The sequence below is a fragment of the Rhagoletis zephyria genome, unplaced genomic scaffold (assembly GCF_001687245.7).
Source record: "Rhagoletis zephyria isolate East Lansing unplaced genomic scaffold, Rhagoletis_zephyria_1.1 Rzeph_scaffold_06377, whole genome shotgun sequence".
In the NCBI taxonomy this organism is placed as follows: Eukaryota; Metazoa; Arthropoda; class Insecta; order Diptera; family Tephritidae; genus Rhagoletis; species Rhagoletis zephyria.
In genome coordinates this window covers 1-25,738 of record NW_016163460.1, presented here as the reverse complement: position 1 = coordinate 25,738, position 25,738 = coordinate 1, and the positions used below count along the sequence as shown (strand labels likewise).

At 36.3% G+C, this 25,738-nt stretch overlaps 1 protein-coding gene across 2 annotated transcripts; it reads right to left on the bottom strand.

Moving 5' to 3' along the window:
- On the bottom strand, window positions 1-25,435 carry Ac78C (adenylyl cyclase 78C). 2 transcript variants are annotated; one of them, XM_017628953.1, is made up of 16 exons: window positions 25,308-25,435; window positions 24,952-25,041; window positions 22,191-22,295; window positions 14,504-14,640; window positions 11,541-11,681; window positions 10,727-11,306; window positions 9,194-9,289; window positions 8,276-8,415; window positions 6,563-6,717; window positions 5,551-6,476; window positions 3,472-3,567; window positions 3,109-3,289; window positions 1,173-1,576; window positions 844-1,072; window positions 507-655; window positions 1-410 (listed from the first exon to the last, which is right to left on the bottom strand). In XM_017628953.1, the coding sequence occupies exons 1-16, from the start codon at window positions 25,401-25,403 to the stop codon at window positions 297-299; spliced, it is 3,639 nt and encodes a 1,212-aa protein (XP_017484442.1). In that variant the 5' UTR covers window positions 25,404-25,435; the 3' UTR covers window positions 1-296. The 2 variants fall into 2 exon arrangements, with proteins under 2 accessions (XP_017484442.1, XP_017484443.1); XM_017628954.1 differs by lacking the exon at window positions 507-655 and having other exon boundaries at window positions 22,191-22,352.
- Window positions 25,436-25,738: the final 303 nt, after the last annotated feature.

The window sequence follows — 25,738 nt, the reverse complement described above, 5'->3', positions numbered from 1 at the left end:
TACATATGTATGTATCTGAATCTAAGTTACTAACTTATTAAAAAATGCTCCAAAAATAAATGCACTTTTTGCTTAATTGAAATCAGTTTACACCAAAGGGATCACTGGGAAGTGCTTGTCAAACTTTTTTTATCCTTCGTAAATATCTTTACTAAACTAATTTTTTTATATATCTAAAAATATAGCTAATATACTCGTATAATAAATAAGTGTGCACATATGTAGTAGTATTTAGTAGTAAATTAAAATTGGTCGCCTTGCGCTGGTGCGTCGACTTACACCCAATTGCGCATTGGCTATAAAGCATCATTGTGACTTTTGGACAGCGTCGTCTCAATTTGATCGATGCGTCGAAACGACGAGATGTACGAATTACTGGTCTGTGTTACTATCGAGTTGTTGGACGAGCTCTGCAACAAAGTAGCAAAAAAAAAAAAGAGAAAAAGAACGAAAATTAATTACTACTTAGCCAATATTCTCTTCGATGGACGTTCAAAATGTGCCACCTTCTTCTGTCGATATGAGCGACCACGCACTCGTGTTGTATTCCGCCTCACCGGATTGTTGGTGGTGGTAGACTTTTGCGATAGACGCACTGAACTGAAGGTACTACCACGACGACCACGTCTTATTTGCGGTGAGGGAGTGCCAGTCGCTGCAAATCCATTGAAAGCGATAAAAAAATAGAACCAATTGTATGTATGTAAATAACTTTACATATGTACTACATGTATGTTTGTATTTTTTGTAAATATCTATATACACATGCATGCAAGCAGCGTATATACATACATATGTACATACAAACAAACAACTGCCAAATTATATATTGGTGACTCTTACGTGTGCCTGCTATGGTTGTGCTACGTTTCGATGCCTGCAACATGCCGAACACCACAGCGCTGAAGGAGCCATGATGCGATGTCTGGCGCTGTAAGTTGGGCGTCTGCGATAATGGCACACCCGCCGGCAGTCGCACCGGTGACGATAATTGACTTTCATTGGCGCCTCTAGGATGCACAAAGTACGTGACCATTAGGCCTTTGCCCTTTACATTTATCTCGCCGCGTTTCTAAGTTAAAAAAAAAAATGTGAATGTGAGACCCCCAAAAAAGAAAACAAAATAATTGTCCTCAACTAAATATGTTTATATGTAAATATTTATTACTAACCACACACGTGTATCCCTTGCCCTTTAGCAGCTCTGAAGTTTTGGTAGGCACTTGTATGCGCCAATTCTCGCCGGTGGAGTCCATACGTGAGGCCACGTTCACCGTATTGCCCCAGATGTCATAGACGGGCTTGCGCGCGCCAATCACACCGCTCACCAAGGGACCGCTGCAGATGCCCACGCGCAACTGAAAGTTGTTGAATGCTTCCTTGTTGATTTCCTCCAGTTTTTGTTTCATGGCAAAGGCAAACTCAACCAAATCGCAAACGCTGTCTTCCGCTGTCTCGCCGCGTGCATTCAAATGTGCTGAATTTAGACCGGAAGCGGCCATGTAGGTGGCGCCAACAGTCTTGATTTTCTCAATGGACGCAAAGCGGGGTTCCTCCAGGAGTTCGTCGAAGTCGCCTGGGGATTGGAAAAGAGGACAATAATTTAATTAACTTTTAATTGTCAAACAACCGTGCGTTTTTATATAAACTAAAAATGCGAAAATGTAATACTGGTGTGGTTGGCTAAGCTGCGGGCCTAGGCGGGACTGCTATTTACGAATATGCTTATGGAGCGTCTTGGAAAGGTGCCTCTGTCGCAATGCTGATAAGGGAGGCATCATGACACTGCAGAAAATGCGGCATGGCTGTAAAAATATGCAGCATGCGATGTTTACTACAGATGCTAGGAGGCGACAAAACAATTCAAAGCCAGATTTTAAGTTGTCCGGTGTGCGAATCCGTAAACTCGTTTGCAGTTTCACCCTCCTCAGGAATGAGTTGCATCTATTCGCATCAAAAATAGATGCTGAGGGAATACTAACTGATTTGTTCAAAGTCGACCAAGTGAAATCTGATCTGATGAAAAAATGCCCGAAAATTAAAAACTCTGTGTACAATTATCCCAGAAGAAGGCTTCTAGGTATTGCTTATAAGGTCCTGTCGACGGTACTGTGTGAAAGACTTAAGCCCACCATGAATCAACTGATGGCGTTTTATCAATGTGGTGTCAGAATTGACAAATCCATCATTGAACCATCAAAGCTTAGAAAATAACCTCTGCAAGCAAATCGGCATCCGAACGCTTTGTCGTCTAAAAGCTGCTTTTGATAGGAATAAATGGATAGATGCTGCCTCCACAACGCCATGTGTAAATTTCAGATGCTTGTAAAACTTATACGACTATTAGCAGTGACGTCGAGCACCGTTTTAAGTTCAGTCCAAACGGGATGGGCCCTGACAAGCTAAATGTAATGAAACAGGAAAACTTAAATAAATTTTAATAATTCAAAACCACTACTTTATAATTTTTTTTCAATTAATGAACACCTACGTGTACTATATTTTTATAATACTTATTAGAAAAAAAGAAACAGTCCAGCGCCTTCGTCTTGGTCTGCAGGCTATGTGGTATGGTTAAGAGCATATCCAAGTCAAAAACGAAAGCACACATTAAGAAAAAAATATCGATAACAAAATCGATGAAAATATTGATAGGGAAATCGATAATAATATCGATAGCAAAATCGATAGAAATATCGACAACAAAATCAAGAACAAAATCGATAACTAAATCGATTACAAAATATCAATAACAAAAGCGATAACAATATCCATAGCAAAATTAATAAAAATATCGATAATAAAACCGATAAAAATATCGATAACAAAAGCGATAACAATACCGATAGCAAAATCGATAAAAATATCGGTAACAAAACCGATAAAAATATCGATGACTAAATCGATAAAAATATCGACAACAAAATCGATAAATATATCGATAACAAAATCGGTAACTATATCGATAGCAGAATCAACAAAAATATCAGTAAAAAACCGATAAAAATATCTATGACAAAATCGATAAGAATATCGACAAATCGATAAATATATCGATAACAGAATCGAAAAACCAAATTAATAGTTATTAGTACCAATATCACTTACATATAATCTCATTCAATATGCGTATGCATGCCTTGCCATTGTCGATGTCCTCCGAATAGAAATCCTGAAAATTGGGTATAGAAGCAAACATAACACCACAAAGTGCATGGTTTTTCGAATACAATTCGTCAGTGTGCTCATCGGAGAGATAATAGGCGGCAACATGATCTGGCAAAATGTTCTGAAAACAAATAATGGAGGTACTATATAAGCAATACGTACATATTTAGCATAATTAAATTTTTAAAAACAAATCAGTGCAACAAAATAGTTTGTTTAATTTTTTGTGCCAAGCACCACTAAATACTGAAAATTACTTGAGCAAACTTAAAAGAAAGCAAAATGCGCAAACATTTATTTTACCTTAATTAATGTGTCGTTAAGTGCACGATTCGATTTCATATTCATTAATTCACGCTCAGCTTGCTCCTTCCAAATGAAATCCAAACGCGAAGTGACCTGGCGTTTCATTGCGCAGCCAAGTATTTCGAACACAAGAGAAAATAAGAAGAAATAAAAATAAATGGAAAAATGAGAAAAGCATGAGAAAATAGAAAAAACGTCATTAATTACGTGCAAAAACATAGATGGTACATATTTTAATTGTTTGCCGACTCCTTGTGGGCGCTGACTGTGAATGCCACGAGTTTACTACACATACCCAACGAACCAAAAAATTGAATTGAAGAGAACTTGATTATTCGCTTCAGAGCAGACATTGTCCGAAAATCTATGTACGCCCTCAATTACTTTTTTTTGGCCAAAACTTGTTTCCTAGTATACTCAGTTGACATAAGAGTTGGAAGCGATATTACTACACATTTTTTGGCCTCATTGATATTATATTAAAATTGGAACAGTCATCACAGTAAGACAGACTGATATGTAATGAAAATACCAAAGAAGGAATGCTTTCCTAAACGTAACCCTTAATTCGTGTTTACATCTACTCTTAGGTCTTTTGATGGACTCATGTAGTCAGGATGAATCCTAAATGGATAATTTCAAACGGAGCCAAGTTAGTCGATCTTTGAGAGGTTTGGAGAGTCCTTTGCCTGCGTATTGGCTGTTTTATTTGATATATCTGAAATGAACGTTTTGACCTATTTCCCTCTGAATTTATACTTTAATGTTGAGCTAGATTTGTATTGTAGCGGACCTTGAAATATGTTCTAAGTTGGAGCTGAGACGGTATCTAAGGACAATGTCAAATGTATCAGGTTCTTATAAAAGCAACGCCTTTCTTTCCGATTGACTAAGATTGAAATAGGTTTGTCTGAAGATGACACGCACGATGCTAACTATATCATGACGTTGAAATAGCTCGTTTTATGGGTAAGCCAATAGATGAGTTTGCAAAGTTATTTCTCATTTCTTTTAAAACGGTTATGTCCAGTAGCATCCAGTAACACTGCCTTCTGTACAAAATATTTTAGAAAACCTTGAGATTCTTAGACACATTGGCTGATACACGAAAAAGAAAGCGAGTTTACCAAAAGAGAAATTATGTAATTTCCTCTCATTTATAAGGCATTGAAACGCTCTTTAAATCAGGAGGGAGTCTTGTCACATGAAGAAACAGAAACAGGCAAAGCAATTCAGGTAAATATGGATGTATGTACGTATCTAATATTGCATACTTCTCGGCACTGTTTGCTAATAAGATTATGCTAACCAGCAGCCGAATTCCAATATACGATATTACTAATTTTGATAGCCATAAATCTCAAAAAAAAAAATAACAGGCGCGCAACATCTAGCCACATGCCCATCACTGCTAAATTTGGCTGAATACACATTAGCTCTGATCCAAGACTTTTCGTGTAAAATCCTGTAAAAATGTCAAACAGCAAAATTACTCTCTAAAGTGAGAGTAAAAAGTGAGTAACAACCAAAAAGTTCGCGAACAAAAAAAAAAACATTTTTCCTGTAAAAACGTCAAACAGCTTATCGCTTGACACTTTTCATGATTTTAGCAGAAGATAAAGTTCGGGTAAAACCTTGCAACTTCACTATCTACACAACTCTCCAAAAATCGCACTCATTTACATGATTTTGGAATACGGGAACATTTTTCCTGTAACTTCCTACAAGTTTGTGTAAAAACCTGCAAGTTCTTGGAGTACTGGATCAGAGCTTCTTCATTTGTATACTTTTTTTGGCCTCATTTCCTTTCATTTGATGAACTGCGGAACTGCTAACTGGAAAGGAAGCGCAACTAAATAGGTTGAGTGTTGACATTTTTTTTGTGGTTTATTGGGTAGGTGTTCACTAAGAATAAATTTTTTTTTTTAGTTTTAGCGTGCTTTCTAAATTTGTAAGCGCCCACGTGAAATAGTCAATAAAACGTGAAGTTGACAGCCTTTTAACAAAAATTTTTTTTACAGGGCATGTATCTACAACATAAAAAGACAAGAGTCTCGCCCTCACTTAAATACTCACCTCTACCAGGCGCGCATGATAGCCGACCATAATCAAGAATGAGCACAGCAGTATAAGCATCTGCACATCCAGTGGCATGGCCATGCGTAGATAATCGAAACTCGCAGCTGATGACGAGTAGAGCGCTTGGAACAGTGTCAATATTAAGATCATATAGCAGCCGACCATAGCCATTGCGAGTAAAGTTTTGATGAGATAGTAGAGCTTTAGCGCTGTCGCAAGCGAAACGAGACACAGCACCCAGGTGAAAATGATATACTCGGGATGCGCACAAACATTTCGATGCACCGTCGTATCATCCGTGCTATTAAAAGTGTTGATGCTGTTGTAGAGCTCCAAGTGAGCTGCATCAGTCAGTTCCGATTCCGTGTCGGTGTCGGTGTCGGTGTCGTTGACTAGCGGTGCAGCAGCAGCAGCAGCAGCGGCGGCGGCAGCGGTTGCCATTAAAATGCCGCGTGGCGATTGTTCGAAGGATTCGAGTGTGTTGGCTGATGCATTCAGCAGATTTATAGGTGTTTGTGTTAAATTGAGCGCATTAACAATGCTTTGGCGTACAAGATCGCCAGCTGGTGCTGCTGCTGTGAGATTGTCGGTGATGAATGCATCGACAATTGTGCCATTAGCTGCATTGATGGTGATGTTGTGATGTATTGTCGCCGATAGGTAAACATTTAATTTGATTTCCTTTTCACTGCCGCTTGCCAACAGAGCACTAACCGAGTTGTTGTTACTAGTTAACTGTGTAGTGGATGTTGAGGTTTTATTGTCGCCGGTGCTGTCAAAGGCGAATGTTGCATCCGGACAGAGTACCAAGCCAATTGCACTCAACACCGACATCATTACGATGACAATGCAAATGAAGAATGTACGCCGCCGCCGTTGATGAACAAGTTTGGCAGAATTTTGTTTCAGGTAGAGTGGGAGATCTGTGGGTGGTGTGTGTGGTAAAACGAATGTAAAAAAATATAATTATAATTTGGTATTTATTTGTAACAGATTTGCTTTGACTTACTTGAGAACTCTTCTGCCATGACTAGCACGCAAGCAAATGTTAAGAAGATTGTGCCCACCACTAGGCAAATAATTAATTTGGTACAACGTGGTATAATAATTACTTGGCACATTACAATAAACAGCCAGATGATAAAAATGCACAGCATATTCGATCTGAAAAAAAAACAAAGCGTAAACAAAAATATTGAAAAGCAATGCAGAAGAAAAAGATATGTAGCCTAAGCTGGTTTAATTTATTGATCTAAAAGAAGGGGAAAGAATATCCAAAAAGGCCCATTTAAAAACCAAAAGATTTTTTTTCAGGTCTATCTCTTACTTGGTGTGTAGTTAGCCTAAGAAATTCGGCGAATACCTGCAATGAATGTGTACATTCAGACTATTTTTTAGAATATTACTTATTACTGAAATCGGTCATTTTTTATACGGATGACTTTGGTCAGACAAAGGAAAAACAATTTCCTTGATTTTGCAAATTTATTTTTTGAAAATCGCAAACTGTACAAAAATGGTTCTCGCCTTTTTCAAAGGTACCTAAATATTTGGCGCTATTTTAATGAAGTTTAAAAAATCGTAAAAGCAAGAACTTGTATTAATTTTTGGCTCAATTTTTTATAATACCTTCAGTTGATCTTAAAATATCCGTGTTCTTTTTAAAGACATGAATTTTTAAACTTTGAAATTGTATTTAGCTTTAAATTAAAAATAAACTTAAGTTAAATAAAAAATAAAATTAAGTTAAACAAAACTTTTTTAGTATAACTTTATTAAGAGTTTGCGCTTTTTTCAAAGCTCAAAAACTAATATCTTTAATTTCAATAAAATTGTTGAATTTAGAAAAACTACTTTTTTAAAATTTTGGATCTTTTAAGATCACTTTGGGGTATTGTTTAGTCAATAATTTTTATAAGTTTTCGTTTTTTCTTTTTTTATCAATTTTAAAATTCTGTAAATTTTTTTTTGGGTTTTTTAAATATATATATATTTTTTTTAAATATATATTTCTATAGAGTAGGTACTAAACAACAATAGTTTAGATAATCAAAAACTAAACTAATCAAACCAAAAATGGTCGATTCCAACCAGTGGTAGTCATTGCGGTTGTGAAGGGAATGATTACTTATGATGAAAAATGGATCACATACAACTAGATGCTTTATAAAAGATGCACAAGCTTGATGACTCCCCAAAAATGTAGAGAGCTGCATTGGAAAGTTGTGATGCATCTACCATATAGCAGAACTCCTTTAATAATCCTAAAGTCATTTCAAAAGAGGCATGTGTATATAACTTTACTAAATTTTGTGTTTATAAAACTCGGGGAAAAACACCAGAAACTTAATTTTGTAGAGAAATTTTCTTTTTTTTCAAGAAAATATTTATTGAATCTATTAAAAAGAACATCTGTGGCAAGTCATTCATTTTATTGCATTGAAGAGTATCGGTGTGACGGCCGCCGCACGGGTAAGGCTGAGAACTGCGATGTCAAGCAGAGTTCTTTATTTTATATTTTTTAATTAGGTATCATAATAAAAAGCAAAGTATTTCCTTCTTGAAATTAATTTTAAGATGTTTCTTCTTAATATACGAATAATGCCTTTTTGAAGGTAAGCCATTTTAATATTTTACCATCGCACAGTGTGTATATATATATAACATACTACTCATAATTGGTTAATTAGCTATTACTGCTTTAAGCTAAAATTTTACTTACCTAAACATATCTTCGCGTAATTGACAAAACTTTTGTTCTTGACCGCGATCTTTAAACTTCAAAGTCCATGTGTTCAGGTACTCCCGTCGTATCTCCTTATTGGAGTTAATTTGTATATTTTGTTCTATGAAATCATCAATCTAAGGGATAGATATGAAAAAAAATTAATCGAAAAGATAAGGTTTATGGTCGAAAAATATAATTTAACACCCAAATTCGTAAAAAATAAAGAAGACTTAAACTGTTTTATACATCAAAAATTTGTATGAAAATGCTACTTTATACATATAGCTCTTTAAATCTATATTATTTTTTATGAATAAGGACATAAGAATATAAAATAGATTTATTTTACATAAATTTAAAAAAGCAGCCGGCCCGAGAATAAAAAGTTTTTTTTTTATAAATCTGCAAAGAGTATCGAATATTTATGTATAGATTAAGGTGAAACACTTTTCATCAAAAAAAAAAAAAAAAAAAAATCGGCGCTGTTTCCCCCGGTATTACAAAATTAATGATATTTTAAGACTTTCGGAAAAATATAAAGATTTATGTTAGCTTGACCAATTTGAAAATATCTCCAAAAATCTAATTATTTGGATTCCTATGAGCAGTTTTCAAACATTTTGATGCGGACCTCTTAAATTTAGATTCTTATAAAAACTGAGGTTATAAAATATTTTTAAAAAACAATTTAGTTTGTAAAAAACTTTTTGTGGTATTTTCAAATTGGACCAGCAGCTTACTTAAATCTTAATATTTTTTTCTTAAATATTTTTGCGGAAGTTTCAAATTATAACAGATTTTATAATTCCAATGGAAAAACTGTACCGTTTTTTTTTTGTGCATGGAGAGGGGTGCCACCTAATATATGTGAATATATACACACATACATATGTATGCATGTATTTTACCTACCTCTTCATCCAACGCCGTCATTGAAAGGCCATGTTCCTGTTTGGTATCACATAAAACCGAATCGCTGCGATTGAGGCCGTCCTGTGGCGAGTTTAGCTGAATTGTGCAAAGGAAATATAAAAAAAATTTATAAATGAAAATACATATGTATGTAAATAAATATATGGCTTTCCAGTGATTAAAGTGAAAATATATTGAGAAAGAACACATTTTCTCCACGCTGCTGTTTTATACCTTTTTAAATTAAACATATCGAGCCTTAACCGCCAAAAAGACATAAGCGAAATTTTTTCAAGATTTTATTTTTGATGCAGAAATGTTCCTAGAGCATCTACGTACATTTCTGCATCTAAAATAATATTGAAAAAATATGTCGCTTACGTCTTTTTGGCGGTTAGGAGTCGATATGTAAAATCAAATTCTCTTGACGCTTTTGGGCACAAAAGCAGTCGTAAATATTTCACTCTATTAAAGCCAAACTGAAGAGGTGGGCATCCCAGCATGCTAGAAAAAGTTTTTCGCTTTACAAAAATTCTTGAATTTTTTCACTTGTTGATTTCAGTACATCCTTCTTACAGCAAAGCCAGCTCAAAGGTTTCAAATTGCTCGAAAATGCTTAGCTTTCACACGCTTCGAGCTAATTCATCAACATGAATTCAAAGAGCCTAATAATCAGTCATACTAGTTCGCAATGTCCACCGCAAAAGAGCCTTGTTATCCAGAGATTGGCACTAATACATGCATACGCGAAATAAAAGTACATTAATGTAGGAATTCCTATGCAATTTTTGGTAGAGGCAAACAAGTCCATTGCAGCCAGCCAAAATTTACATACACACACACACACATACACCTAAATGAAGATCAAATACCGCACTTGCACGTGCCCACCCAGCCAGAAAAAAAAAATCCGAAAAACGATCCGAAAAATGATCCGAAAAAGGAAAAAAAATGTGGATGAAGTGCGGATTTTTGTCCGTTTACCGATTCCATTATCGGATACTTTGACGATCCATTTTCCCACCAAAGTGTGCGGCAGAAACGTACATACAGATAAGTACTTCTTTTTTGGGTGTTTTTCTGAAATTTATCTGATTGAATTTTTCGTTCAATACGCTTTCCTTCTGCACTTCACAGATACTTTTTCATGGTTCAAAAAAAAAAAAAAAAATAAAATAAATTAAGGAAACGCCTGACGGAATTCGAACACGGCACCTTCTGGAAGCTAACAAATAGCGGCACGCTCAGCCACTGCCGGCCACGCATGCATGCTTTCAAATGTTTAGGTTGAACAAATGAAATACAATTATTGCTTTGAAAAACCATCATCTTTTTCCAACGTTTCGAACGTTTTCTGCATACGAAAATGAATGATAGCTGCAGTCGTTTTCTATTCGTTTCCGGATACGCAAAATGGCACTAGACTGCACTGTCGGCAAAATTTACGTTTCTCTGCTGGCTGGGCATACACATACACTTCAACAAATACATACATACATACATACATTCATTTGAATTGAAATTCGCACGTACATTTTTAAATGGAATTTCCGGCGTCCATTCAGTGGTCGGTTCATCCTCAATAATCAATGCTTTCGGGTCAATTGTGCTCGTCAGGTTCTGTACACTCGCTGCAGTGCCGTTCAATTTTAGCGGCGGCTGTTGATCGACCACTGTAGGCGCAGTCAGCGTTGTAGGCGATGAAACAGTCGACAAGCCAGTTGTATCACCAGCTCCAATGCCACCAGCGCTATCACTACCGCCACCTGCGATGCTTCTAGGCCCATTGATGCCATCAGCTGCACGTCCACCATTACCCAACGCAACACCCTCCATTACATTTGGCAATGAGTTTACTGAAATATTTTTCTTTTGTAGTGCAGCGAGCGATGGTAGAGGATTGGGGGGCAAATGTGGTTGTGGCTGTGGCTGTTGCTGTTGCTGTTGCTGTTGCGCTTCCACACCAGTTGTGGTGGATATGGATTTGGAAGCGATGCTGGCGGGTGTTGTGACGGCAGTTGGGGTGCTGGCATCGCTGCCGCCCGCAGCTGTCGCACTTGAAATGGTGTTGGCCAAATGTTGACTGCTGCGCGTGCCAAAGCGACGTTTCGGTCTGAAAAGCGCACAAGCGAGCGCAAATACATAAGTAGAAGAAACAAAATGTTACAAATACAAAAGCATAAATATTTTTTTTTGTCACACAATGGTGAGTGAATAAATTTTTTTTTTAAATTTCCATTGAAATCTATTTAGCTCTCAGTGCAGCTCAGTGCTCTTCTTCTTTTGTGGCACTTCAATAATTTATTTGCATATTTATTTTATTTCACCATTTCTCTTAATCACTCACCTTAATGGCTCAGTGCGTTTTATCAGATACGTTTTGATGTTCAACATTTTCAAGTGATTGTCACGACTACCACCGTTGCCGGGCTCCACTTCGTAGGCCTCGTTGAGGCACTTCAATGTGGCCTCCGAAATGTGTACGCGTCTGAAAAAAGTAGAAGAAGCTAATTGATGTTGAACTAATTGTTAACACGTGCAGGCAGATATACATAACTATGCTGTTGGAAATTTAGCGAAGGACAATAACCGATTGTCTTTATTCCTATGCCAAGCAATTAAATAAACCAAAGTCGAAATTTAATTATTTTGTCACTACATATTTTACTGAATTGAAGTGGCGCTCTTTTACTTAAGTAAGTCGCATGCAGTTATGGAAACAAAACTACAATGCGGAGTACAGGGCGTATGATTAATTTCGAAGTTGATAAGGACGCACCGACTGTGACTGTGAGAATGAAAGAAGAAAATGGAGTTGCAACAGGCACCCTTCTTGTTCTTCTTCAATAGGCGGTTACCGAAGAAATTTTTGCCGTTTTCAATAACGCACGGCAGTCGTTTCTCTTCTGTGTCAACTGATGCCAATTTGATACGCCAAGTGAAGCCAAGTCACCGCCGGCTAACCGTACGAAATCTAGTGTTTTGCTCTTCACTAGACTTTCCTAGATAGAACCTTAAAAATGCTCTATTCAGATTTCTTCAGAAGCAAAGTATTTGAGTGTAATCCCAGATAGTAAACATTTATTCAAGCATCAGATGGCCAGATGGCGCCAAAATCTATCCGCACCAATTCCAAACCCATTTATAGAGCTAAGCCTTAGCATATTTTTAATGCCACAGGATATGTAGGTATGCCTTTGCCAAAGAGATACTATATACAATTTTGCGTTCCCTGCTCTGATATTAAGAGCCCTATTGCCATGCCAATGGTTAAGCGCATCGCATGCCTCTTATATTAATTGAATCGCCAAAAACTAGGCAGCAGAAAATTAATTTTAAGTGCTCTAATGATTGCAACTGCCATTATTATTTGCATAACCTACAAATCTTATGAAAAAGCAGTGGTTAAGACAATAGTCATGCAGTGAGTCTTGTCATTGGCATAGGAACAGCGCTGTTAGTTAGAAGTTTTAGTCAATTACAAAGATAATAAAAACAAGTTTGACTTTTTTCTTGGAGCATATGCCTTGATTTTCCAAGCAGAGGTATTTGCAAACCACGAACTACTTGCTGCAAAATAGACTGAGAGGTAATAATTTGTGTTTGTTGTGACAATGAAGCTGCACCAAAGGCATTGGCCAGCCTTCTAACCACTTCCAAAGTAGTTGGGCAACGCAAGAGTCGACTAAACTACTTATCTTGGTAAACCTAACGAACTCGTTTTACTATGCATGCCCGGTGATATGGAAATACCTGGAAATTTGGCTAGCAATGGCTTCGACCATGTACTTCCTGGTCCCAAGCCCGTTAAAACACTCAAACCTTCGGTCATCGAAGACACTGCCGGTAACTGAGTGAATATTTCGCTCGACAATGACTGAAAGACATCGAAAAGAGGCTGCAGGTGAGCAAAACTCATGTGCTCTCAATCTCAGAAGGTATAATTTGTCATTTGCTTTCGATGGGCAGATCAGACTGCAAACAACTTCTGAGGTAGCTGACTGTTTATTTCTTGGGGTACAAATATCTGACTGTGGCCGACGTACATACATACATACAGCTCCGTTTGCATCGTTTGTTCCTTTTGTTGTTATCGTAGAGTGTTCCTCAGTATCAACTACGTAACGGTAGGCTTAGGAAACGTGCTGTTTCGAAAGAGTAAGACCAAAGTTGAGTGGGGTTTAGGGGCGAGAGAAAATAGGGTTTGCGGTATGTGGGGATCCTTCACTTGCGTGGCATACAATGGCTGCTTTTGATCCAAACAGCTCAGATAAGTCGTAACCTAAGAAAAAATGGGTCTCTTATTGCAGCTGTCTCGTGGCCTATGGATAATTGGTCAGCCCAGTTATCAGACCTCGTCCGTGGGTTCGTAGATATGTTCTCTGACATGACTGCAAAAAGCTTCAGCTTCAAACAAGCGCCGCTTCCGATGCTTCCGGCGGTAAAAACCTATTAGGAATTATTTAACAAGCATTCAGTTCATCTTGTGCAGAGATCATGCGTCATCAGAAGGCATTTGTGGTGTTGTGAAAGGTCTGAGGCTAATTTAACTGAGTCCTAGTAGTAAATATTACTGTGACGGAACTCACGTTAAATTGTAATGAAACTTTCTAAAATTTTTTAAAATTCTTTTCCATTCTGTTTTAGGTTTGCTAGAAAAACGCACCTTATAAATAATAAAAAAAAACGTTTGAGCTAATTATGCTAGCAGCACTTCCCCGAGATGGTTAAGGATAGAATTAGGGTCGACTCATCTTGGCGCAATCCTGCGGTTCGGCATAGTGCTGGTGAACTATTTCAAAGTAACATTTCTAATATAATCCACCTGTTTAGCCATCAGTAATTTAATAATGTTTTTTGCCTTCTATGAAAACGGATAAATTTGTACCTTGTACTACTTGCATACGTACATAGAAATGTTTCTACTTTTTAATTAATAGTACGCCAAAAAAAACCTGCAAGAGGAAAATAAATTTTTTTTTCTAATATGGAAATTGCATTTTATGCCAAAAATCCATTAAAAACTATAAACGAATTTTAATTGAAAATTTTGGCTCATCCTCTGAATTTTACACATACACGTCATGTTCGCAGGTGTCCTTTGAAACAACACGCCGAAAAAAATCATTTCAAAAGGCATTGATGGTTTTCTGTTCGCTTGATATAATGTACGATTTTTAACATAAAAAAAATTTTCCATGACAAAAAAATACTACATAGTATGCACCATATATTTATGTACAAGAATACATATGTAAGTACATGCCTATGTACATACACTCACACAAAAATTTTAAATTTATTACTCACCCAGGAATACCGCCAGATTCCATATGATTGGCAATAATAACATCGTTGGACCAAACATCAAAATGCCATTTTTTATTGCCCAAAACGCCGCACATCACTGAGCCGCTATGAATGCCAATGCGCATATTCAGATCAACCTGACGATAAACAAAAACAAAATTGTTGAACTAAATAACCAGCATTGACAGTGAAACGAAATATCGTTGACTATAGGAAAAATATGGAATACAATTTTTTGATATTTTTTTTTGTGACTTAATAAAATTTGCCATTTTAAATTTCTAATCTGTCATATAAGAAAATTATTAGCAATCAATACAGGCGATTGACCTAAGAATTTTAAAGAATCAATGTGAATATAACTTCAATTCGTTTTACAGTATTTCGAATCGATAACAGTTTCAACAATGACAAGTTTCTTCAAATATTTTGAATGACACTTCAAGAGTGATTAAAATGCATAATAAAAAAAAAAACAAATGTAAGTGCTTACAGAATAGATTATTTTTTATCATACTCGAAAATTAAAAAGGAAACAACTTATTGTTAGTCGTATTTCCAGTAAATCGAAGAATCTCGGAGTTTTTAACCGCAACTTAAAGAAATTAATGCCAAACCCGCGAATATTATAAACTACGTGAATTTTTTATACATTTCATGAGCATGAAATGGTATTATAACTTTGGTCCGATGTTTGTAAGTACCAGAACAAAAAGAGATAGACCCATGAAAATGTATACTTATATGATCAGAACGTCGAGCTGAGTTGATTTAGCCATATCCGTCTGTCCGTCTGTCCGTCTGTCCGTCTGTTTGTATGCAATCTAGTCTCTCAGTTTTCGAGATATCCGTATCAAATTTGGTAGGTGGGTGTATTTTTATAATGTATTAATCATTTGTCGGAACCGGAAGAATCGGACCACTATAACATATAGCTCCCATACAACTGATTGTTCAGATATGAGATTTTTCATTATAACTTCTCCATTTATGCAGCTACGAACATGAAATTTTGCAATACTTGCACCCATTATCAACAGAATACTTACAGTGAAAATTACAAAGATCGGGTCACTATAACCTATAGCTCCCATACAACTGATTGTTCAGATATAAAATTTTACGTTATAACTCCCCCATTTATATAGCTAGGAACATGAAATTCCGCACTGTTTTCAATAATTATCAACAGAAAACTTACAGTGAAAATTAAAAAGATCGGGTAACTATAACCTATAGCTCCCATACAACTGATTGTTCAGATATGAGATTTTTCGTTATAATTCATCCATTTATGTAGCTAGGACCATGAAATTTCGCGCTGTTTTCACTCATTATCAACAGAAGACTTACAGCGAAAATAACAAAGATCGGGTCACTATAACCTGCAGCCCCCATACAACTGATTGTTCAGATATGAGGTCTTTTATCATAACTCCTCCATTTATGCAGCTAGGAACATGAAATTTCGCACCATTTTCACTCATTATTAACAGAATACTTACAGTGAAAATAACAAGGATCGGATGACTACAACATATATCTTCCATACATCTGATTGTTCAGATATGGGATTTTACTGTAAAACTCCTTTATTTGAACAGCTAAAACCGATAAATTTCGTAAGATATTTTATAAATAATAATACAAAGTCTACTGAGAAAATCGTCAAAATCTATGCTGTATAAGCTTTATCTCCTATAGCACTGATTGTTAAGATACCAGTTTTTGCCATATATCTCCTTTATGTACGAAACTAAACCCAATAAATTGTGTTACCGGTTTACATACCGATCACATAGCGGTGAAAATCACTTAGATTGGTGTCATATAAAGTATATCTTCCATNTTCCATACCTCTGATTGTTTAGATGCGATTTTTTATATAAGTATGTAACTCCTCTATCGATGTATGCAGATGTATTCAAAAGCAGTAATCTGTCAAAGTAAAATTTGCAGATGTTCATGAAAGGTATGAAGCCTTCGGCATAGCCGAAGACAGCGCTGCTCTTACTTGTTTTCATTTATTTTTTTGTTTTTTTTTCGTAATTTACCTACTCGAAATTTTAAGAGTGAAGAAGTCAAACGGACCTCAGATTCGGAGTCAGCGGGTTGAATTGCATGTCGTTAGGTGGGTCTGGTTAAAAGCACACACAACTATATTTGTGTGCTATATATGGATGTGTATATAGTAGCTTATTATTCTGATATTTTTGTTTACCTGGAACTAGGAAAAATAAATGTATTTAATTCTGTTAAACGCTGTTTTCATGATTAAAAGAAAAAGAGGTTTTTAGTGATAACCCTTGTTCGGAGTCGGCGTAAAACTGTGGGTCCCTCCACTTTGTGTGACAACATCAAGGCGCACGCCACAGATCGGAGGAGAAGCTCGGCCAAACACTAACATATGTGTAAGCGCCAATATATTATCTAAATATATGTATATTAATACGCTAACATTAATTTTATCTCCGTTCGTTTGGCGGTTCTACCTAACCGATTTGAAAACCATACGGAACCACTAGTGTGGTAGCTGTAGTGATGAGGAGTAAACCGAAAGCGTGGATCACTGCCTATGCTATCATTATTCTTTCGAATGTCTGGCTGAACTGGATTCAGTCAGTACCTATGAATTTTTGGCGCTTCATCAGAGCTACGAAGTGGTTCCATATCTAAGGTAAGAGGAGGGAGACATATGGAGTCTCAAATAAATATGGCATCACAATGGGTCCATGGTGGCTTAAGTGTGCCCTTTTCTTGAGGAATGATGGCAGCCGAGATAATTTAACCTAACCTAAGGAGTTAGGAAGAATTTCAGACTAATGCCCACTGGCGAAAGTCAAACGGAATGAGACAACTAAAGAAACTCCAAGCTCCTTCCAGGACGAATTCCGAAAGACTCCTTGAGCTTAGTCGTTACTATACATATATCATTAGTTAAGCAGCGGGCTCAACTAGTATATATAAGCATACATATGTATGCACTTTCACAGTAAGACTAGTAAAGTTGGATTTTCTGCATGAATTTACATACAGGCAAAATGGTTTTTGAATGAAAAGCAAAACGGCGAAAAGCAACTCTATGCTTTTGTGAAATGAATACTACAGCCAAAGGCCAAAGGGATCGCAGAACAAACTCGAAAATACGCAGAAGCGAATATTTATGAAGCGAGTTTGTGACTTTTGTATGCGAATTGTAGAAAAGTAAAATAGAGGCAACACATTGAAAAAAACAAAAAAGCGATTGCAACGTATTTGTATGCACGATACGTACCTGCGAATTCATGTACGGACATAAGGGTGGTCCAAAAAAGCATGCGAAAAAGTAAAAGTCGGAATTGTAATGCTCTCACCCCCTAGGATTGTTCTACATTGTTAAATCAAAAAATATTTAGAGGTCGCTCAAAGCGCTCAAAGTTTTGCATGTACATATTTTATATGTGGGAAAAATGACTTTTCGTAGAAACGGTATATAATCAATATTTTTCTATCGGAAAATTCTGTTTATCTGCAAGAGATTCCCAGTAATAATACCCAATTGTTTATTTAACCATTTTTTCATCGCAACTATAATTTATAGTTCCGCCAAAAACCCTTAAAAACTCCGAAAAATGCAATGGGCGGAAAAATAAAAAATCGTTAATATTAAAAAATGGTTAAATAAACAATTGGGTATTATTATTGAAAGTCTCTTTAAGTGAACCAGAATTTTTCGAACGAAAAATATTGATTTTCAAGAATTCTATAACATTTCTACGAAAAGTTGTTTTTTCCCCATATAAAAACACATGGAAAACTTTGAGCGCTTTGAGCGACCTTTAAATATTTTTTTGATTTCAAAATAAAAAAAAACAGGGGTATACTTTTTTCGATATAGAACAATCCTTTACTGTTTTTGGACCACACTAATGACCATACATATGTACAATTTATAAATTTCTGTATTTATGTACATTCGCACATTTTGGCTACTTGCCATTGAGCAATATTGCGGCTGTTACACCGACTTCAAGCTGGAATACCCGGAGTAGTTCAAAGTAAAACGGCCTTTAAATTGTCGGCCTTTGCGGTCGATGTGGCTCTTGTATGAGCCTTCTAAATCATACAAACACACATACGTATGTATGTATGCACATCAGAATATCCTACATGAATATATTTCATATATGTACATATGTAAGTGTATACATACACGAATAGCCAGTGAAGATGAAACGGAAGCGCAATGTGGCTACAAAAGCCTGCATGAAACCACAATGACCCTGAAGCCATAATTTGCAGACATTGTTGATGCAGAATTTGAAATATTTACAAGTTTTTTTTTTAGCATTTTGTATACTCATCGATATTTGCTTTTCGTTATAACCTTAATGCATTTTTGCTTATTCGCAACAGTTAAGCATTAAATTTCATATATTTTCACTTGCGCAAAATCGCAGCAATTTGCAAATAATTTTTATATGTAACTACATGCAAATATGTACATATGTACATATAGGTATAAACTTCCATAAATATGCATGCGTTATTCAACACTGCTCTATATATGTATATAGTGTATTGTTTTTCCGTGTAGATATGAGTGTGTGTGTGTGTGCCACAACAGAGTTTTTGGTTTGCTGCTGAGGCGGCAAAATGCATTCAAAGTGATTTACATGCAAATGAATTGTCAATATTGGCGCTGTTACCTCGAGCTTTTCGTGTGTGTGGCAACAATAAAAAAAATATGTCCACTTTCATGCACACACATCCATATCTGTGCTGTTGTTGTTATGTGAACCTTTTCTCGCACGGTTATTGCGCGCTTGTATTGTATTGCTTGGCACATTTATGATATTGGAGGCCCAAAACGTTTTTGTTTTGGCGCCATCATAACCAAAAAAAACAAAAAAAAAAAGCACTGAATGAAGTCAAGTGCCGGCCCATAAAGAACCGTTTTCCCGACCAAACTGTCCTGCTGTCAGTTTTTTTTTTGTGCAATCACGTGTGCAACTATCACGCGAACCCAACACAAAGTGTTAATGGATGCATTTAATAAATAAGTATGTATGTATGTGTGTTTTCATATATTCCCTGCAGCAATTCAGACTCACCCTAGGTTAGCCCTCAGATAGTCCCTATTGTTACCAGTACTAGTCCCTCATAATTCCCCTGCCAATGGTTTCAACTGCCATTTTTAGCATTAGCGTGACTGACCGTAAGATAGTCCTGGACTAGTCTAATTTTGGAGATTTTTTCGTTGGTGTAAGGTTGCGTTCTGCACTTCGCAGATGCTTTTTCATAATTCGGAAACACAAAAAAAAATAAATTTTATCATTTTATAACCATGTTGCTTCTGACGGCATTTGAACCCGGACCCACCTGAAAGCTAACAAATAGTGGCAAGCATCTCTGCGCACTGAGCTACAGCCACGCATGCAAATGTGTGTTCAAATGTTCACTTTGCATCAAGGCCAGACCAAGCGATTGGGACATTTACAGGGTGTTGTTCTTTAATTGTTTTTATTGAATTGTAAGANAGGCCGGTTCCATGGGGACTGGTCGAAGGCTGACATTTTCGATGCAAGCAAATGTCCAAATCTGACCAGTCAAACTTTAACCAGTGAAGTACTAGTCATTAATGGACAATTGGCCGCCTTATTGCTGCAGGGTTAAGCCGACGTTACACTTAGAAAAAATTACTAATTGTTATTTTATTGGTGTGATCCATACCGCCATAAGTGGCAGCATCTCGGAAATGGGAAAAATTACAGATCTGATTCTTGTTAATAAGTAAGTACAAGGTTGGCCGAGCATTGCACGGAGTGCTTATACTTTTTTAAGTTTTCAAGGTCTTGAAGCAATAATTTATAAATGTCTTTCTATGTAATATTGCTAATAGAATTATAAGCAATGCGTTAATACTTCAGCCTAATAAGTAGCCCATTATTCAGTGAAGCGAAATGAAAATAAAACACTTTGAGAAAAGTAGGTCGATAAATAAAAAATATTGTCAATAGATACCTCAAAATTCTATAAAAAAAATATATTTTTGAAATTGATTTAAAATATTTTAGCTTCTGATATTAGATATCAAATTAAGAAAGTATTTTTCATAAAAAATTAGGTGGCAACCCTATTTAGAAGTATGCCGGGCCGAAGAGATGCGCGCTGAAATTAGTAATATACAAATTTGTGTTAAAAATAATGGCAGCCCTAAGTGAAAATATTTCTGTATTAAAGTTATCAGAAATACCCATGGGCGTAGCCAGGTAGGGGCAGGGGGGTGCTCGATCCTCCCCCCCTAACTTTCAAATTTTCCTTATATATATATAAAATAGTACCCTGAAATGCCAGCTTAATAGGGTCGAGCCCCCCCTAAATTTCATTCTCGCTACGCCGATGGAAATACACATGGAACATCTCAATACCTGCGACTCAGCTGCCCACGTTTTGAGAGGTTTAAGTTTAAACACTCTGAGTTTCACATTTTTTTCTTAAAGGAAGGCCCTCTTGTATATGGTAACCCAAATGAAAATTACTTTCCTAGTCTAAATGCACCTCTGCCATCCTAACCCTATCTGGATTTTTGAAAAGATTTTTCGGGTTTCAAAGAGTTTAGTCTTTTCATGATCTCATGATTTCATGATTTTTTGAAATCTTCGAGATGTTTCGAAAACGTAAGAAATTTTTTGGCACTTTGCGGAGAATTTCGATATTTTGATTCGCTTCTTAAAAAAATGTACATTTTCTCTTTTGGAACAACCTCTAGGTTTAATTAAAAAAAAAAGAATTTTTAAGGAAAAAAGTCAAACCCAATTTCTACTACCCTTGAGGTACCACCTTTTCGACAAAGAAAGAATTATCGAAAACGGTTCACGTAGTGCAAAGTTATATGGTAACCAGTGTTGCCAGATTTTATATTAAAAAAAAAACTGTGAATTCCCAACAAAAAAAAGAAAGTATTTTCAACAAAAAACTGTAACCAGGCCCCTTTTTAGTCAAAAGAAGAACGTTGCACATCCAAAACCTCTTTTTCAATTAAAAAAATTACTTACAAAAACAATCGAAAGATATGTTTTAATTTATTCTTTCAAATCTAAGTTTTACAAAATTGTAATTTGTACTAAAACATAATTTAAAAAACTTAAGCTTGTCAAAAAATTTTGACTTACAGTTAAAACTGTGAACATGGCAACATTGCCGGTAATATACAATAAAAAAAACAAATACGCCGATGAATTTATAACTTTCCTGCTGTTTTGAAGTCAGCTGAAAAACGGTATTTAGTATTTAGTAACTTATCTTGATGATCTCTTCATGCTTCGTAGTGAATACTGCTTAGGTTTTATTTTCTTTGCTAATTACTTTTATGCTCTCATGCAATGTTCAAAAGTTCAACCTCAAAATTACGGCACTTCTTACATATCGAGCCCTAACCGCCAAAATAACGTAAGCGAAATTTCTTTCAAAATTTTCTTTTTTATGCAGAAATATTCCTAGAGCATCTAGGTACATTTCTGCATCAAAAAGAAAATTTTGAAAAAAATGTCGCTTACGTTATTTTGGCGGTTATGGCTCGATATGTATTTTCTTACAACACAAAATCGTTAACCACATCCACTACATTAAAATAATTGAAAATACATACAAATATATTTATGCACATACATATGTATGTGCATATACACACAAACCTCATACTTACATGCGTATGCAGTCGCACATCCTTGATGGCCTTTATCATATGCAGTCCAGTCTCCACACTGCATACCGCATGATCCGGCCGGGTCTTCCAATTGTCACTCTCGAACTGTGACACACAATAATAGCAATCGCCCAAGAGTTTCACACGCAAACAGTGATTGTCCTGCGGTTGCGGTCGGTCAAATGAAGCGAACGTAACAGGGGGGGAGGCAGCACGTACGGGCATGTATGTAGTAGCATCATAAAAGTAAGCGGCAGCATTTGTTGGTAGAAATGACAACAGACGTACATACATCAGCGACACAGTGCGGCAATGGCCAGGGCAGAACCGGAAAAACGTAGAAATAAAAAAACTTTATGTTTACATTCTTGTCTTATCTTAAGCAATTTGGCTTTGGTTTTTGCTGGCCATTTGTTGTTTGCTTTTGCAAAATTTATGTAATGCTTTTTTATGTACACATATGTATGTATGTAGTTATGTAAGTATAACACTCAAGTAACTGCAAAAATTCGAAACAGAAAGCGTGCAAATACATATGTATGTATGTGTGTAAACTGTGACAGATGATGCCGTCACTATAGTGCGCAATTTGCTACGGATCAATGTCACTGCATTTGATGCAGTAAAAGTACAGGACATATCCATACAAGATAGTTTACACTGTATAGTTAACTGAGCAAGCATTGGTTGCATGGACAATTGATAGCCAAGTAGGTGTTCAATAGCCAAGAAATATTTCAATTTACATATAGTTTGGGATTATTTTTTTGGATGTACATAGAAATCACATAAAATGTACTTTCTGTTGTTTTCTTTCTATTTTGCATTCTCGAAGGCATGCCAACAAAAACAAAAGTAATCGATAACTTTCAGCTACAAAACTGCCAGCAAATTTAAAGAAGAGTTTGAACTGATTAATCATTTTAACTTTTTCTGGGTAAGAGAAACAGCGACGCTTTTCTAACATCGACTTCTTTAGGTTACCGAAAACAAAACCGAGTATAAGCCGGTTAGAGAAGATATGGATCACGTCAGAAACGAAAGCAGCACAGTGTTTCGAATTTGGATCGAGAGTGGGAGCTTTCAGCTGGCCAAAGGTAAGCAGTCAGAGGTCAGGCGCCGAATCGCGGAATTTGTGATCGAATGATTAGGACGAACACTTATTTTGTGCGAGGAAGAGTCATACGCAATTTTGCAGTGTAAATGTACTGCAAAATTCCCCAAAAGAATGAATTAAACGCTGGTGAAGAGGCAGACTAACATATGACAACCGACGGATGTTGAGAGACTGACGAGCAAGTGTCATAGAGCAATGCGGACAAAGGAGAAAAAAGCGACATAACTTTTTGACTAAATACTCAGCAAGCCAAAGTAGTCGCGGTGGAGTCATTAGACAAGTGATTCCAATGAGTTGAGAGTAATGCTTCGGGAGAAGAATATGAACGAAGTTGGAAAACGATTTGTGTTTTTTTCGTGTTTAAAATCTTAACCGAAGCTCGAAACAGGAACCGCATATGATCTGATCCAAGATGATCTAAACTTGGTGATAAATAGGCTGCTGAAATCGGCGTCGTTTCCAATTAATTATAGTAAAACAGAACTAGTTGTACTCAATTGAATAGACTAGAACTCAAAAGCAACTTTTCCTTCAACTGGGAGTGTACGTCTCAGCTTTCTGACGGGGCGAAGTAATTGGGCTTGACTTAAGATAGAAAGCTGTCAAAATACCTGTTGCAGCCGGATGCCCAACAAGCTCAGCGTCTAGGCATACCAAAATTCATGAAAACTTCCTTTTCGTCTTCGATTTCACCGATCAATGCGGGTGTGAAATGTCTCTAAGTAGCTATTTATCTGCATACGTACTTTTCCTGACTAGATGATTGCATGGGGTGGGGTGGCTGATGGGTCGATGCTTAAAGAAAATTTTGGAGCGCGTGTCTTCTGCCATTACATCTTTATCAACATAGAGTTTAGACTTCAAGACTTCTCTAGCGATTTTAGGCTGAAATGGTTGCCATGAAAAAAGTGACAGAAAAACTGCGCAAAACTGTGACGTCAATAAGGCGAATAAGCATATGCACTCTAATACTTTGCCAAGCGACAACCAGGGTAGCGGGCAAGAGTGACATTGCGGTAGTTTGCTTGACTTAAGAGTTGACCGCCTCTGGTTTACTCAGCTCAGAGAACGTTGGACGAAAACTAGGATTTGCGCAATTGCATGGTACCCCTGATCCAGGGTAGATCGAGGGTGATAAAGAAGCTCTTTATGAATAAGTACAAGGCAAAAGCACCGCATTTTTCCCTTTTTTAGAGGCCCCTATTTGATCGAAGTTCACGCGATAAAAATAAAAGTCACACCTGATTTTGATTGCCGCAGTGTTCTGAGGATGATAAGGTATTATGAGAGAGAGAGATGGAGCTGATAAACGACAGGCTGCAAAAGATGATTTATACAAAATTCCAACAAAGCAGCGTGGCTCGGGATTGCGGTGTTTTAGTTAAGTCTCTAGATAGAGATTTCTGCTGTGAATGGTTTGCTAAAACCTTTTGTAGAAAATTTTATCAAATCTATTTTTCTTGAAAATGAAAATAAGAGAAAAAAAATAACTCAATCATAGCGATCAATTATGAAAAAAAGTAAAAGCCAAATTTTTAACGAAAAAAGAATCTTCCCAATAAGGATTTGGATACCAGAAAAATTAACGCACTGTCCTTGGCTGAAACACATACATACATACATACAGACAAAAAAGACACTTACCTCGGCGATACGATCAAAGCGAGCAAACAGATCATTAAGAATTTTCACAAGCTGTTGGGCGGAAGTTTTACTTGCCAGTTCAGTGAAACCCTGTTGGAGAGAAAAAAAAAACAACACAAATAAGAATCGTAAGAGCTCTTAACGCCTTCTTTCATACTAGATTACTTGGGTATATGATTAGTGCGTTTCAGGTTATTTTATACTTGGAAACTGAATAAAAAATGTGGGAAAAATACAAAAAAAGTTCCAGAGAGCAACTTTTGGTTGCGGTTAAATTGTAAAGTTTACTAAAAGCTGCATTTGCAATTTTTTTTTCAACAATTTTTAGGCTTTAATTATTCGCTTTACGTACTCACCTTAATATCAGCAAACAGTATGCTAACATTATCCATCGGATACACATAGAGTTTATTAAATTGCGTTTCGACAGTGGGATCTGTGCCTTTATACATCTCAGCGCGAATTTGATTATTCACTATATTCGGAAGTACTAAAAGCGGAAGAAATAAGGCATACAAACAGGTCTATTATTTAATAACTAAATGAAGATGAACATAATTAAAAAAAAATAATAATAACAATAATAAAACTAAATCCCTGCTTTAATAATACAACCACATATGAGTTCGGCGAATGCTTTTGTGTTCAAAATAATTTCAATTAGCAATAATTAACTTTTTTTTAATCATTTTAACTTTCAACTCAAACTTTGCGAGTTGTAACTTTATGTTACATACATAACGGGTGATTTTTTTGAGGTTAGGATTTTCAAGCATTAGTATTTGAC